The sequence below is a fragment of the Orycteropus afer genome, unplaced genomic scaffold, assembly GCF_000298275.1.
Source record: "Orycteropus afer afer isolate SDZICR_OR568_19922 unplaced genomic scaffold, OryAfe1.0 scaffold00090, whole genome shotgun sequence".
Lineage (NCBI taxonomy): Eukaryota > Metazoa > Chordata > Mammalia > Tubulidentata > Orycteropodidae > Orycteropus > Orycteropus afer.
The window spans coordinates 3,195,071-3,209,730 of NW_006921677.1; the positions used below are offsets into that span (position 1 = coordinate 3,195,071).

General features: G+C 39.5%; 1 protein-coding gene across 1 annotated transcript in view; it reads left to right on the forward strand.

The window, feature by feature from the left end:
• Positions 1-14,660, forward strand: part of CUL2 (cullin 2) — a 117,205-nt gene that overhangs the window by 90,214 nt on the left and 12,331 nt on the right. Inside the window, exon 16 of the mRNA XM_007942437.2 lies at positions 5,431-5,497. Coding sequence (XP_007940628.1) covers positions 5,431-5,497 — 67 coding nt within the window. The remainder of the gene's footprint in view (positions 1-5,430; positions 5,498-14,660) is intronic.

A 14,660-nucleotide genomic window follows, 5' to 3' on the forward strand; every position in this document is an offset into this window, starting at 1 on the left:
GGTCTGTATCCTGCTCCCTTGTTTCTACCACTTTATCCTGCTTCTTTGTGTGGACTGTGATGATCTGTTGTCTCCGAGGCATCGTGGCGTTGTTGTATTTAGATCTCTGTTAACTGTTTGTGAAGAGCAGTGAAGGGTGATTCCGGCTCTTCTTGGTGGTTTTTTATCATTGACCCGTTGGTGGAAAGGAGGTAGTGGCTCTTGCTCAGTAAGTGATGTTGCAGGAGGTGGGGGTGTAGTTGTGTCTTATGGGGGCAGATGTTGCCTCCCACTCAATTAGACACAAATTACAATCGAATAACCTTCAAAAAACTTGTCAGTCTTGCAGGTCCCGAGTGTCCTTGGGTTGTTAGAAAGCAGAATGTTTTCTTAAGCCCCAGGAATCTGCAAGAGCGCTGTCTCTTTAAATATTCAAAATAGTCAAGCCTCTTTTTAAACCTACAAAATGGCGGCAAGCTCTGTACCAGCAAAAGTCCACAGCTCAGCCCACCTTTCTCTTCACCTTCTCTGTTTGTTCCCCAGCCACTGTGCACAGTCCTCCATGCAGTCCCTGGCTAGCAACGTGATTTTTAGGTTAATTCTTAGGTCCTACCACCACTTGGGAATCTCCAAGCTGTCTGTGCTGTCAGGATTGCTCAGGATTGCTGCCAGAACGCAGCTCCGTATGTCTCCTTTTTTGGTATTTTAACTCGAATTCTTCTGCTGGTTGGGGTTTAGTCCACTTCTATATCCTTCCCTTCAAGGCTCAGGGGTCCAGGATTATCCTCTGTGTCTTTGTTAATTGGTTTCCCTTTCCTTTGTTGAAGAGGGTCTGTGCAGTCTTTCTGCCTAGTCAGCCATCTTGCCAGAACTCCAATATATATATTTTTTTACCAGGTTCACAAACCTGAATAATATTAAAGAGATAATTTAAAGTAGTGTATATTGTTGCGGGTCTTAGAGTTGACTAAACTCATTGCATATGAATTGTTCACTTTTCATGCTATTTGAGTTCTGTTTGTTATAGTTGTGGGTGTTAGGTGTTACAGAGTCAGTTCTGACTCATAGCAACCCTGTATACAACAGAACAAAACACTGCTCTGTCTTGCACCATCCTCAGAATGGTTGCACACAATTTGAGCCCATTGTTGCAGCCACTATGTTAATCCATTTCTTGAAGGTCTTCCCCTTTTTCCTGACCCTTTACTTTGCCAAGCATGATGTCCTTCTCTGGGGACTGGTCCCTCCTGATAATGTGATCAAAATGCATGAGACAAAGTCTTCTCATCCTCACTTCAAAAGAGCATTCTGGTTATACTTCTTCCAGGACGGATTTCTTTGTTCTTCTGACAGTCCGTGGTATATTCAGTGTTCTTTTCCAATACTGTAATTCAAAGGCATCAGTTCTTCTGGTTTCCTTATTTGTTGTCCAGGTTTCATAAGCACATGAGGCACTTAATAATACCATGGCTTGGGTCAGGCACACTTATCCTCAAAGTGATATATTTGCTTTTTAAAACTTTTATTTTTATTTATTTATTTTTAAATTTTTATTGTGATTTGGTAAAAGTTTACAGCGCAAATTCATCTTCCATATAGCTTTTTAAAACTTTCAAGGAGGTCTTTTGAGCAGATTTGCCCAATGAAATGTGTCATTTGATTTCTCGATTGCTACTTCCATGGGTGTTGATGGTGGATCCAAGTAAAATGAAATCCTTGACAACTTTGATTTTTTCTCCACTTGCCATGCTGTTGCTTTTTGGTCCCGTTATGAAGACTTTTGTTTTCTTTTGGGTGAGATATAATGCATACTGAAGGCTGTAGTCTTTGATCTTTAGCTCTGATGGCACAGTGGTTAAAGCATTTGGATGTGAATCAAAAAGTTAGCATGTAAACCAACCAGCTGTTGCAAAAGAGAAGGATGAGGCAGTCTGCGTCTGTAAAGATTTACAACCTTAGAGACCCTATGGGATGGGGCATTTCTACTCTGTCCTGTAGGGTTGTGATGAGTCAGAATTGACTCGATGCTAGTGGGTTTGGTTTGGTTTATTAAATGCTTCAAATGCTCTTTACTTTCAGCAATCAAGGTTGTATCATTTGCATATTGCAGGTTGTTAATATGTTCTCCTCCAATCTTGATGCTGCATTGTTCTTCATGTAATCCAGTTTCTCAGGTTGTTTGCTTAGCATACAGTTTGATAAGTATGGTGAAGGAATACAACCCTGACACACACCTTTTCTGATTTTAAAACACTCAGTATCCCATTGTTCTGTTCTTGCAGCTGCCTCTTGGCCTGTATATAGGTTCCTCATGTGCACAGTTAAGTGTTCTGGAATTCCCATTCATCACAATGTTACCCATTATTTGTTTTGATCACAGAGTCTAATGCCTTTGCAGCGTCGTAGGTGAACATATTTTTAGCATTCTCTGCTTTCAGGCAAGATCCATCTGACATCAACAGTGGTATCTCTTGTTCTACATCGTTTCTGAAACTGGATTGAATTTTTCTGGCAGTTCCCTGTTGATGTACTGCTGCAATGATTTTTGAATTATTTTCAGCAAAATTTTACTTGTGTGTAACCTTAATGATACTGTTTGACAGTTTCCACTCTATTAAATGACCTTTCTTTGGAATGGGTACAAACACAGATCTTCTATTTGGCTGACCAGGTAGCTAATCTACGTTTTTGGCATAGATGAGTGAGTGCTTGCAGTGACGCATCTATTTGTTGAAACATCTCAATTACCAGTTCCTGGAGCCTTGTTTTTCACCAGTGCCTTCAGTGTAGCTTAGACTTCTTCCTTTAGTACCATTGGTTCTTGATTATATATTGTCGCCTGAAATGATTGAAAATCGACCATTTCTTTTTTGGTACAGTAACTCTGTGTATTGCTTCCATCTCATTTTGATAATTCCTACATCGTTCAGTATTTTGCCCATAGAGTCCTTCAGTAATGCAACTTGAGGCTTGAATTTTTTCTTCAGTTCTTTCAGCTTGAGAAATGTCAAGCATGTTCTTCCTTTTTGATTTTCTAACTTCTAGGTCTTGGCACATTTCATTGTAATACTTACTTTGTCTTCTCTAGCTGCCCTCTGACATCTTCTGTTCAACTCTTTCATGTGATCATTTCTTCCTTTTACTTTAGCTACTCTGTGTTCAAGGGCAAGTTTCAGACTTGCTTGTGATACCCATTTTTATGTTTTCTTTCCTATCTTTTTGATGATCTTTTGATTTCTTCATGTATGATGTCCTTGATGCCATCCCACAACTCATTGGGTCTTCAGTCATTACTGTTCAGCGTGTCAAATCTATTTTTGAAATGGTCTGAAAATTCAGGTGGGGTATACTCAAGGTTCTGTTTAAATGCCCTCACAGAATATTTAAAACATGATATCCTTTAGCCTGAATATTAACTTAATTTAAAATGAGAAATTTAAATATGTTTTTTACTGATATACTTTGGTAATACAAATAATTATTCAGTAAGCAAGGTTTATACAACTTTTTGTCTTTGTGATACCAGATTAATTTACAATATTTCCATTTGAAAATGAGTCTTTTTTTTATTTTTTATGGGGAGCTCTGGTGGTGTAGTGCCTAAGGCATTTGACTGCTAACCAGAAGGCTAGTGGTTCAAACCCACCAGCCACTCCTCAGAAGGAAAGTTACTACCTCAGAAACTCAAGGAAGGGTTGCTATGAGTCGGATCCGACTCGACTGCAGTGAGTTTGGTTTGGTTTGATACCCATATGAGAGTCTTTTAAATTAGATTTTCAGTTTAAAGATGAAGGACATTTTTTTTGCCACAACAATATCATCAGTTAAACTTTAGTGAAAAATGCTCCTTGCTAGAATATAAAGAGGTAAAACATGCATCTTCACAACTTAGAGTCTGTATCTTAAAAGGTAATTTTGTACTTAGTTAATTTATAAAGAGTGCTTTTAAGCTTGGGTCTCTTATTATTTTAAAAAGTTCTTTATTTTTCTTTGGTCTTTAAACTTAATTAAGTTATGAGTTGTGTGGTAGTAATGGAATTTTATTGACAACCTGGGTTATTATGGCATATTTTGCTTTTTCTTCTCTGGACTAGAAGCAGTTAGAAAATCTTTTGTATTCCTGGTGCTGGACATCTTCTAGTGATCACACAAAGGGACTGGTGACTATCCTGCTAGAGGAGAGTGGTGCAACATTGGAGGGAAAATCGTGTTGGACTAGCTTCACCTTTTCTGTTCAGGGTGAACTTTCCTTAAACTGATGAAAGAATAAACTAACTCTGTTTATTACTTTATTTAAACTAAATGGTAATGTTTGATAAACAAATAAAAGCTTCAAGCCATTTGTTATGTGTTGTAAATCCTTACCTCTGTGTGTCAGTGAAGCAGGATTAAAACAAACAAGCAAACAAACAAAAAAAAACCAAACTCACTACTCATAGCAACTCTTAGTGACCCCTCCTTGGGTTTCCCTTGGGTTTCTGAGGTGGTAACTATGTTAATAAGGGTTTGGTTGTTTTGTTATGTTAATGAAGCAGGATTAGAGTGGGATACAGTGCCCTTACTCATTCACAGCCTGATCTGATGTTAGGAAGGGGAGTTTCCCTGGGTGTGATCTGCATCATGTTTTATCTTGCAAGAGATGAAAGTTGAGAGAAGCTAGTCAAGAAAGAGGGACTTCAGTCAGTATCACCCATGTAGAAAAAGGGACCTCAGTCAGTATCACCCATGTAGAAGATCTGTGAACCAAGCATGTACTTTGGACCTAGGATCCCTGTGCTGAGAATCTCCTAGACACAAGGGAAGGTTGATGCCAAGACCCATAGAGATATCCCAGGAATGCTAAGTCCACATACGTTAAAAGGAGAGAATATTCCCCTATAGCTGACATAGACAGAAAGCCTTCCCCTAGAGCTGGAGCCCTGGATTTAGACTTCTAGCCTCTTAAACTATGGGAGAGGAGCTCTGGTAGCGTAGTGCCTAAAGCACTTGACTGCTAACCAGAAGGCTGGCGGTTCAAACCCACCAGCCACTCCTCGGAAGGAAGATTGGGCAATCTACTTCCATAGTGATACTGCCTCGGAAACCCAAGGAGGGGTCACTATGAGTTAGGTCCGATTTGACGGCACACAGCAACAAATTATTAATATCCAAAAATGATAATGAATTACTGTGTCATTTCTGAATTTATATGAAAAGTTAAATTTTCACTGCTGTGATTTACAGGAGAAAACCCTACATGAAATGGTCAGTGAAAGGAGCTGGGTTAATATTTGTCTGATGTTGGCTAGTGACTTCATGGGTGTGTCTTCTCATCTTTAAAATGAAAGAGTATACCAGATGCGCTATAATAACCATTGTAACGTGAACTTAAAAAAAAAAAATGTAGCATGGTGATTGGCAGGTAAGTTATAATAGCTGGAAATAATAATAATTTTTTTTTTTTTTTTACAGTTTGAATTATTTTACAGCCAACATTTCAGTGGAAGGAAACTTACATGGTTGCATTATCTTTGTACAGGTAAAATGTAAAATATCTTCAACTATATTTGGTTTAATGGCATTTATTTGGTATGATTATGTTAATAATTTAGAAAATTTCCTTATAGCTTAATTACAGTTTTTAACTTTTTTCCTTCCATCTCCCTTTCTGCCTGCCATTAAAGCAACAAATGAAATTCATGTACAGAACTTTATACACATACACACACACACCCCTGACCAACAAAGAAAGTTTCCTTGCATATATAAGCCTTTCCTTGACTTTCACAATGGTGAAAGTCCACAGCAGTGGACTCATATAATATTTGTCCTTCTGTGATTAACTTATTTCAGTCAGCATAATGTCCTCCAAGTCCTCCAAGGTTTTACATAGTTCTTTAGTGTTGCATAGTATTCCATTGTGTGTATATACCATAGTTTGGTTATCCATTCCTCCGTTGATGGGCGCTTAGGTTGTTTCCATCTCTTTGCTATTATGAATAGTGCTGAAATGAACATGGTGTGCATACATCTGTTCATATCCTAGCTCTCACTTCTTTAGGGTATACACCTAGTAATGGGATTGCTGGATCAAATGGTATTTCTATTTCCAGCTTTTTAAGGAATCACCATAGCAATTTCTGCAGTGGTTGTATCATTTTACAGTCCCACCAGCAGTGTATGAGAGCCCAAATCTCTCCACATCCTTGCCAGTGCTTATTATTTTCTGTGCTGTTGAACTTTGCTATTAGTGCTGGGGCGAGATGGTATCTCATTGTTACTTTGATTTGCACCTCTCTAATGGGTAATGGTTATGAACATTTCTTCTTGCGTTTGTTGTGTGCCTGAATAACTTCTTTGGTGAAATGTCTATTCATGTCTTCTGCCCACTTTTAAATTGGATTGTTTGTTTTTTTGCTGTTGAGGTGCTGGAGTATTCTGTATATTTTAGAGGTAAGTCCCTTGATCAGATATGTCATTGCCAAGTATTTTTCCCCAATCGGTAGGGTTTCTTTTTACTCTTTTTGTCTTTTCTTTTCATTCTTTTGGAAAAGTCTTTTAATGTACATAAGAATTAAATTTTTAGAAGGTCCCAGTCATCTAGTTTATCTTCTGCTGTTTGTGCATTTTGGGTTATCTTTAATAGTCTGTCTATGCCATAAATTGGTGCCCTGTGGTAGTTAAGGTTGTTGTCAGCTTGGCTGGACCTTGTTCAGTGGCTGGGGAGCTGGATGTAGTTATTCCCCGTGGTGACATTGGCAGTCAGTTTCATGGTGGAATCTACTGGAGCACCTGTGGAGCTGCTTTAGGGATGTGTTCCAGTATATAAGAAGCAGCTTTGAGGAAGATCTCTAGCTTATGGCATGCTTGATCCTTGCATGTAGCTCAGTGGTTGTTCAGCCTACCATGCTCTGCCAATCTTGGGACTTTAAATGGACTTTAATCAATGGCCTGCTGCAGTGTAGTAAATTACAGTGTGGCTTTTCTAGCCATAAATCTTTGTAAACTCCGTGGAATTTGCTGTGAGCATCTGAGTAGCTCCTGATTGTTAAAGTTGTCCACCTGGGGTATTTCTGTTGGGAGCAGCATGAAGTAATTTTCTAGGAAGTTTGCTCGCTCTCAGGTGTGTAGAATTCTGATGTTGGGATTGGTTGGTTTGGGCCACTCTGCCAAGCTCAAAAGCAGCCCTCCCAGAGGCAGAAGGAGTCTCTGACTGCTGGCTGAGAAAGACATGCTGCTGAGAGAAACGCACTCCTGAGAGACATGAGAGATACACTGCTGAGAGAGAGATGGGAGAGAAACGTGCTACTGAGAGAGAGATGCTAGAGATATGCACTGCTGAGAGAGCAATGTGCTACTGAGACTTCTGGCTGCTGAGTAAGACGGCTGGCTGTGAGAGACTGAGTTTATTTCTGAACTTGAATTGTAGCCTGTTGCTTTCCTAATGAACTCCATAATCTGTGAGCTCTGTGTGGCCACTGCAGCAAATTATGGAACCCAGCAAAGAGGTGGTGGGTGCTGCAGGAGGAATGGTTGGTGAAAGGACTGGAGGGAGGCAGCATGTCTCACCTCACAGGAGTAGGCCTTGGGCTACTGATTGTGATTCTGTCTTCTTCTTGTGGGATTAGAGGAGGTCAGAAGATGAGGCCTCCTAGCCCCTTTGGCACCTGCTGTGTGGTTTGGTCATATGAGAACTATGCCTTTTTACTTGTCGACCTTGGGTTTGTCCACCTCAGCAGCCAGCAGCTGCCTGAATGAAGAGATGGCTTTAGCTTCAGTGGGCTGGGAGTGAGAGGCAGAGCTGAAGCCCAAGGTCAAGGGGCTTTCATCCTGCCCCTAGAGCCTGATACTTTGAACTTGGACTTTTAGCTTCCAAAAGGGTAAGAGAATAAACTGTTCATTAAAGCCATCCTATTTGTGGTATTTCTGTTAGAGTGGCACCTAGGTAACCAAAATAGGCCCCTAAGTTAGATGCAGAACATTTAAATAATATTTTATAATTATGCTGCTTAAAATATTACTGCTTATTATGCTGGGGGCTCAGGACCATAGTTGCAGGGGATATCAAGGTCATTTGGCATAACATAGTATACAAAGACAATGTTCTACATTCTCTTTTGGTGAGGAGTGACTGGAGTCTTATAAACCTGCAAGCAGCCATCTAAGGTGCAGTTGTTGGTTTCTTCTCATCTGGAGCCAAGAAATAAAAAATGCACAGAAACGATTAGTCCAAAGGACTAGTGGACCACATGAACCTCAGCCTTTGCAACTGTGAGACCAGAACTAATTAGTGCCCAGGTACCACTGTCTACCATTCTGAAAGGGATCACAGTAGATGATCCTGGACAAAAAGGGAGAAAAATGGGAAACAAAACTCAAAATAATAAAATAGACTGGGCTTCCTGGTCTCATGGAGAGTCATGGAACCCCTCTGGACAATGGGCCTTAGTCACCCATCAAGCCCAAAACTGAGCTTCCCCTTAATGGCTCAGTTCTTACCCAAATAATAAACAAAGCCTATGGGGTTAACAGTAACACCAGGGAGGTAATTTACTCCTTAGAACAGTCAACCATAGGAGATCAAAAGGACACCATTTGCCCAGGGATAATGTTCAGAAGGCAGGAATGGGTGGGAAAGAAGGACATATGGAAATGGTTGCTGCAAGGAGTAAGTGGGAAGAGTGCTGTTGTTACATTGTGGGGATTGCATTCAGTGTCAGGAAACAACACCTGTATGAACAGTTGAATGGAAAATCACTTTGCTCGGTAAACTTTTCACTCTCATCACAATAAAAAAATTTAATTCTGAATTTCATAATGGTTTATTACATTTCTGTAGAGAACTGCTTTTTATAGACATTAGAAGCTTTATGTAGAAACTCAAACTTGAGGATCCAGATATTCCTAATAGCCTATATTGTAAGTGTGCCACAGATCCTTAGAAATGTCACTGTTAAAGCATCATAAGGAAGCTTAACTATTGGAGTTTTCTTTGTGGCACTATAGTGAATTACAATCGTAAATGCTTTTCCCGGAAAGTCTCAATTTTCAGTAGTTTCCAGTTTAGGAAATACTTTAATCAGAATCTAATAATTGCTTTGACTTCTTTCTGAAATAGTGATGTCCCTTTATTTACAGTAGAGTTGATACCTGACTAATTCTAGGGATGCAGTTGCTACTAGTTGCCTGAAGGTGTCAGTCAAAGCACGCTCAGATCTGCTAAAGTTGTACTTTTAAATATGTGATGAATGGGCTTTCCTTTTGTCTAAGAGTGAGAGTATGTATGTTAATGGCTCATAGAAATGGTACAGTAATATTAAAATCTGATTAATCTTTTTTCGCCACTCACGTAAGAGAGATTTCATCAAGATAACTAGAGAACTTCCTATTTATTTGACTAATGTACATCTTGGAATATGATGGCTTATTATGGTAGTAATACATACTACATTATTTATACAAGTTTATTTTTATTGAACTTGCTGTGAGTTTGAATTTTTTTCAATATTTTGTGAAATAAAGAGGTGTTTATTGATATTCTTAATAATTAATCACTTAGTAAGTGACCTCTTATTTTATACCTGTAATGAGTATTTTTCTCTTATCATTTAGTAAATACAGTTGATTGTAAGGGGGGAGCATTGCTGGGTCAGGATTTCAGATATTGTATCTTCTAAGAAAACTAATATATCTTAATGTAGTTAAATTTAATTTACTTTGTCCTCCCCTGAATATTTATCATGGGGAGATTAAGCTGTGTTGTTTATTCTCATTACATTAATAATAAACCTGTCTCCTAAAGTAATTTAAGTGAGACACTCACTTTTTGATATTCAGCATCTGGCTATATACAGGAGGTAGTATATCATTTTTGCCAATTGGGATTTGGCTGGAAAGAAGAGAGTTTTCTTCTATTTTAGAACTATACCAGTTCCCAGGCTGGTTTGTTTGTTTTGTTTTAGGGTGTATGTGTGTGTGTGTGTGTGTGTTAATTAACACCAAGTAGTTCTTTTTTTGGAAAACATATTATGTAAATTAATTTCTTGTTTTGAGTCACTAAATGTAATGGGAAAAGCCTGTGATCTGTCAGTGAAACTGCTCTGTAGAGTTTTTGTATTTATTAATTTAACAAAAGGTTATCAGACACCTTCCATATTTAAGATGTTCTGGAGTGGCCACATTTGGGTTAAGATTTATGGATTTCTTTAAAACATTGACTTTGATTGTGGATTGATTAGTATTCTGTTTCTTGAGAATCCCCCTCACTCATACTTAACCTATTTAAAACAAACAAACAAACAAACTCACTGCCTTTGAGTCAGAGCAGACTCATAGTGACCCCTCCTTGGGTCTCCTAGGCGGTATCTGTATGGAAGTAGACTGCCCAGTCTTCCTTCTGAGGAGTGGCTGGTGGGTTTGAACTATCAGCCTTCTGGTTAGCAGTCAAATGCCTTAGGTACAACACCACCTAATCAAGATTATTCATCCATTTCTATACGCCTAGCTTATTAAAACCCGAGAAACAAGAGTATTTATAAACAGTTGGAGATAGAATATACAGTGGTGTTTGTTGTCATTGTTATGTGCTGTCCAGTCAGCCTGATTCATAGTGACCCCTCCTTGGGTTGCCGAGGCAGTTCACTACAGAAGTAGATTGCTCAACCTTCCTTCTGAGGAGTGGCTGATGGGTTTGAACCACCAGCCTTCTGGTTAGCAGTCAAGTGCTTTAGGCACTGTGTTACCAGAGCTCCTATAACAGTGGTGTTTAGAAAGATTTAGAAGTCAAAAGAACTATGGTTAAATATTAGCTTACCACTTAATGGCTGTGTAACTCGGAGCAGGTTCTCTGAGTTTGTTTTCTCATCTGTGTCTTGGTAAAATTCATTTATCAATTCAAAGTATTCTTAGTACTTCTGAATGTCAGGTATATAGATACGAAATACAAAGCATCAGCCCTCAAAAAGCTCAACTCTAGTAAGAGGAAAGACAAATAGATAATTATCCTATAGTGTTTTTCATGCTGTGGTAGAGAGGTAAGCCTAGGTGTTATGGCATCTCAGAGAGTGATGGTGGCAGGCAGATATTGATGAGGGAAGGCTGTTCATAGGTAACATCTAAATTTGTTTTTCAAGGGCGAATAGGAAGGGCTTAGCCAAGATAGGTAAAGAAGAATGTTGAGAGTATATTACTAGTGGAGGTACAAACTTTTAAGTAAGCCACCTACCATATCAAATGTGACAAAGATACTGAGCAAGAAAACCGAAAAACCAAACTCACTGCCGTTGAGTTGATTCGACTCATAGCAACCCTTCCTTGGGATTCTGAGGAGGTAGCTCTACGGAAGCAGATGGCCCAATCTTCCTTCCAAGGAGTGGCTGGTGAGTTTGAACCGCCAGCATTCTGGTTGCAGTCAAATGCCTTAGGCACTATGCCACCAGAGAGAAGGCCTCAGAGTTCCACTGGACTTATGACTTGGAATTGGGATAGAATTATTCTGGGAGAATGACTTGATAAAGAGACAGAACTTGGAAATTGTCACACTGTCTGGATATAAATAAGTTTCATTTGTGTCAGAGCAAAAATTTGAAAAATTATGAACTCAAGGGAGCTGATAATACTTTAAAAACCAAACTCGCTGCTGTCAAGTCGGATCCGATTCCTAGCAACCCCTCCTTGGGCTTCCGAGGTGGTATCACTACGGAAGTAGATTGCCCAACCTTCCTTCTAAGGGGTGGCTGGTGGGTTTGAATGGCCAGCCTTCTGGTTAGCAGTCACATGGCTTAGGCACTACACCACCAGAGCTATGTTTGGTCACTTAAGGTGATGACACCAGGTATCTACATTATAAAGTGATTGTTTCCCCTTTTCAAATATCAGGTGATCTGAGGGATGATCCTTGGGTTCCATATGAATACCCTGTTCTAAGAACACCCTTACTTAATGGTTTTAGCATCCATTGGTGATCCGTACCTGAATTGGTTATTTTATTGTAATTTATTTTAAAATGGTCTGTTACTCCCTCAGTGTTTATTAACTGACGTTGTTCTGAAAAGAATAGCTTACCCTAAGAGAATAGGTTACTGACAGGTAGTCAGGTAGCAACTTGTATGAACTATTGTGAGAGTTTTCCCAACTCTTTATTTCCTACTCTTATAAATAATAGTTAAATTATGATTGATTTGTGTTAAAAATTATGTGCTTATCAGCATGTTTTCTTTTAGTTTGGAGTTTGCCAACCTGTTTACTGTAAATCACCCTCTTTTGTTGTATTTCTTTTCTGCATACATGGCAGTAAATTAAATGAATTGTCAAAATTGTGGCCTTCCTTCTCTACCCCACATACTACTCTACCCTTCCTCAATGAACAGGCTAATTAATAGAGCAGGGAAAAAGTGAAAACAGATCCATGTACCTTATCCTTGATAATAGCAAGGAAAAATATGTAATGTAAAACTAATAATTTTTTTCTGTTTTTAAAAGTTGCAGAATGAATTTAATCATAAGGAAATGGTACTTTAGTCCTTGCATTGTCTCCTCATGCTTCTGGTGGTAGTAAAAGATTGTTTTGTGTGACAGAAGACTCATTCTATTTCCAAACTCATTTCAATATATACAGTGTCAGTGTTATGGATTGAATTATGTTCCCAAAAAATACATGTTGACAATCCTAATGTCTGTGCTTGTAGTTATAATCCCATTTGGGAATAAGTTGTTTTTGTTATTATGCTAATAAAGCAGAATTAGTGTAGGGTGTATCTTGCGTCAATCACTTTGGATATATAAAAGAGATTAAATAGTCTCTTACCTGAATTATGTTCAAATGTTTGGTAGAAGGTAGAACTTGTAAGTGATAAATTTGGATATCTGGCTGAGGTAATTTTTTTGTTGTTCTTTTTCTTTTTTTTATTTTATTATTATTATTTTCATTGTGATTTGAGTGAAAGTTCACAGAGCAAATTCATTTTTCATACAGCAGTTCAGCCACATTTTGTTTCATGACATTGACTGCAATTCCCCACAGTATAACAGCTCTCTTCCCACTTCCTTCCTGTAGTTAGCTCTTCCCTGTGTCCTTATGCATTACTGCCCCCAGAGCTGTTTCCCTGTGCAAATACTGCCCTTCTGTTCACCCTATATGCCTGTCTGTTGTTTGGCTGGAAGCCACAGGAATGAGTTCAGTTCCAGACCTAAAGGGTAACTAGGGGTCATTGTCTAGGGGTTCTCACCAGGCTCTTATCAGACCTGGTTGAGGTAGTTTATAAGCAAGGTCTTAAAGGTGCCACTTGGTTGCTCCTTGCGGTTTACAGTAAAATATAAAGGGAAGGAGATGGACTTAAAAGTGAACTGTGCAATACGAAATCAAAACATAAACATTTGAAAAATTCTGTTGTACAAACGGACACATGTCCTAGAATTTACACCAAGGATGTGGCTACATGATCTTTTGTTAAAAAGATTAAACCTGTGCCTGATGGCTCTAACTAAGGACCACAGAAGAAGACTCACCAGCTTAGACTGAAGAGCATAGAAAAGGAACAAAAGGAAAGAACAGTGTCTGCCTCTTAGAATTTTTTCTGGTTACTTAGTGCAGCTCTGACAAGAATATACCACAAATGAGAGGGCTTGACAAACAGGAGTTTATTCTCTTACAGTTTGGAGGCTTTAAGTCCAAGTTCAAAGTGCCAGGTTCTAGGGGCTAAGTGAAAGTCCCTCAGCCTTGGGCTTCAGCTCTGCCATCTGCTCCCGGCCCACTGGAGCTAGAGGCTTCTCTTCAGTCAGACAGCTGCTGGCTGCTGAGATTGACAAACCCAAGATTGACAAGTAAAAAGGCACAGTTCTGATGTTACCAAACCACATGACAGGCCATTCATTCAAGTCCACTCTAAGTCCCAAGGTCAGCAGAGCATGGCAGGCTGCTGACCAACGACATGACTACATGCAGGGTTCCAGTGTGCCATAAGCTAGAGACTATTCCCAAAGCTGTTTCTATGAGAAGCAGACCACATACCCAAAGCAGCTACTCAGCTGCCCCAATAGATTCCACCATGGAGTTAATTACCAATCTCACCATGGGTAATAACTACATTCACCTGCCCAGCCGCTCAACCAGGCCCAGCCAACTCCACACACAAACTTAACCACCACAGAATTCTGTAGGCAGGAAATAAGGAGCTACCATATTTTTCACATATAATGCACCCATGGAAATAATGCACATGCATATAACGCACATAGCATGCATAGGAAACTAATATGCAAGAGTGGCTTGTGCAGTTTGCAGAAACCATATAACGTGTGTTATTTGTGTAAAAGTATCTTTTATCTTCCAAGAAAAGGAAAGTACCATCCCTGGAGCACCTTGGAGATCAACAGAACTGTTGGAAGGAGCACAGGAAGCAAGGCCTTCTTGGTTTCAAAGGGTGGGATCAGAGTCTCCTGGATCTCAAAGGGTGGGACCACAGCCTCCTTTGTTTCAAAGAGTTGAACCAACCTGGTTCCAGAGTGTGGGATTGCTGTTGAAGTGTGCCAGGAGGATGGAGTTACGGGCCAAAGGATTGGGGTCACACTCAGATCGACTGTTGTTGTTAAGTGCTGTCGAGTTGTTTCCGACTCATAGCGACCCCATGCACAGCAGAACGAAACACTGCCCGATCCCGCGTCAGCCCCACAATCCCTGCTATACTTGAGCCCATCATCGCAGC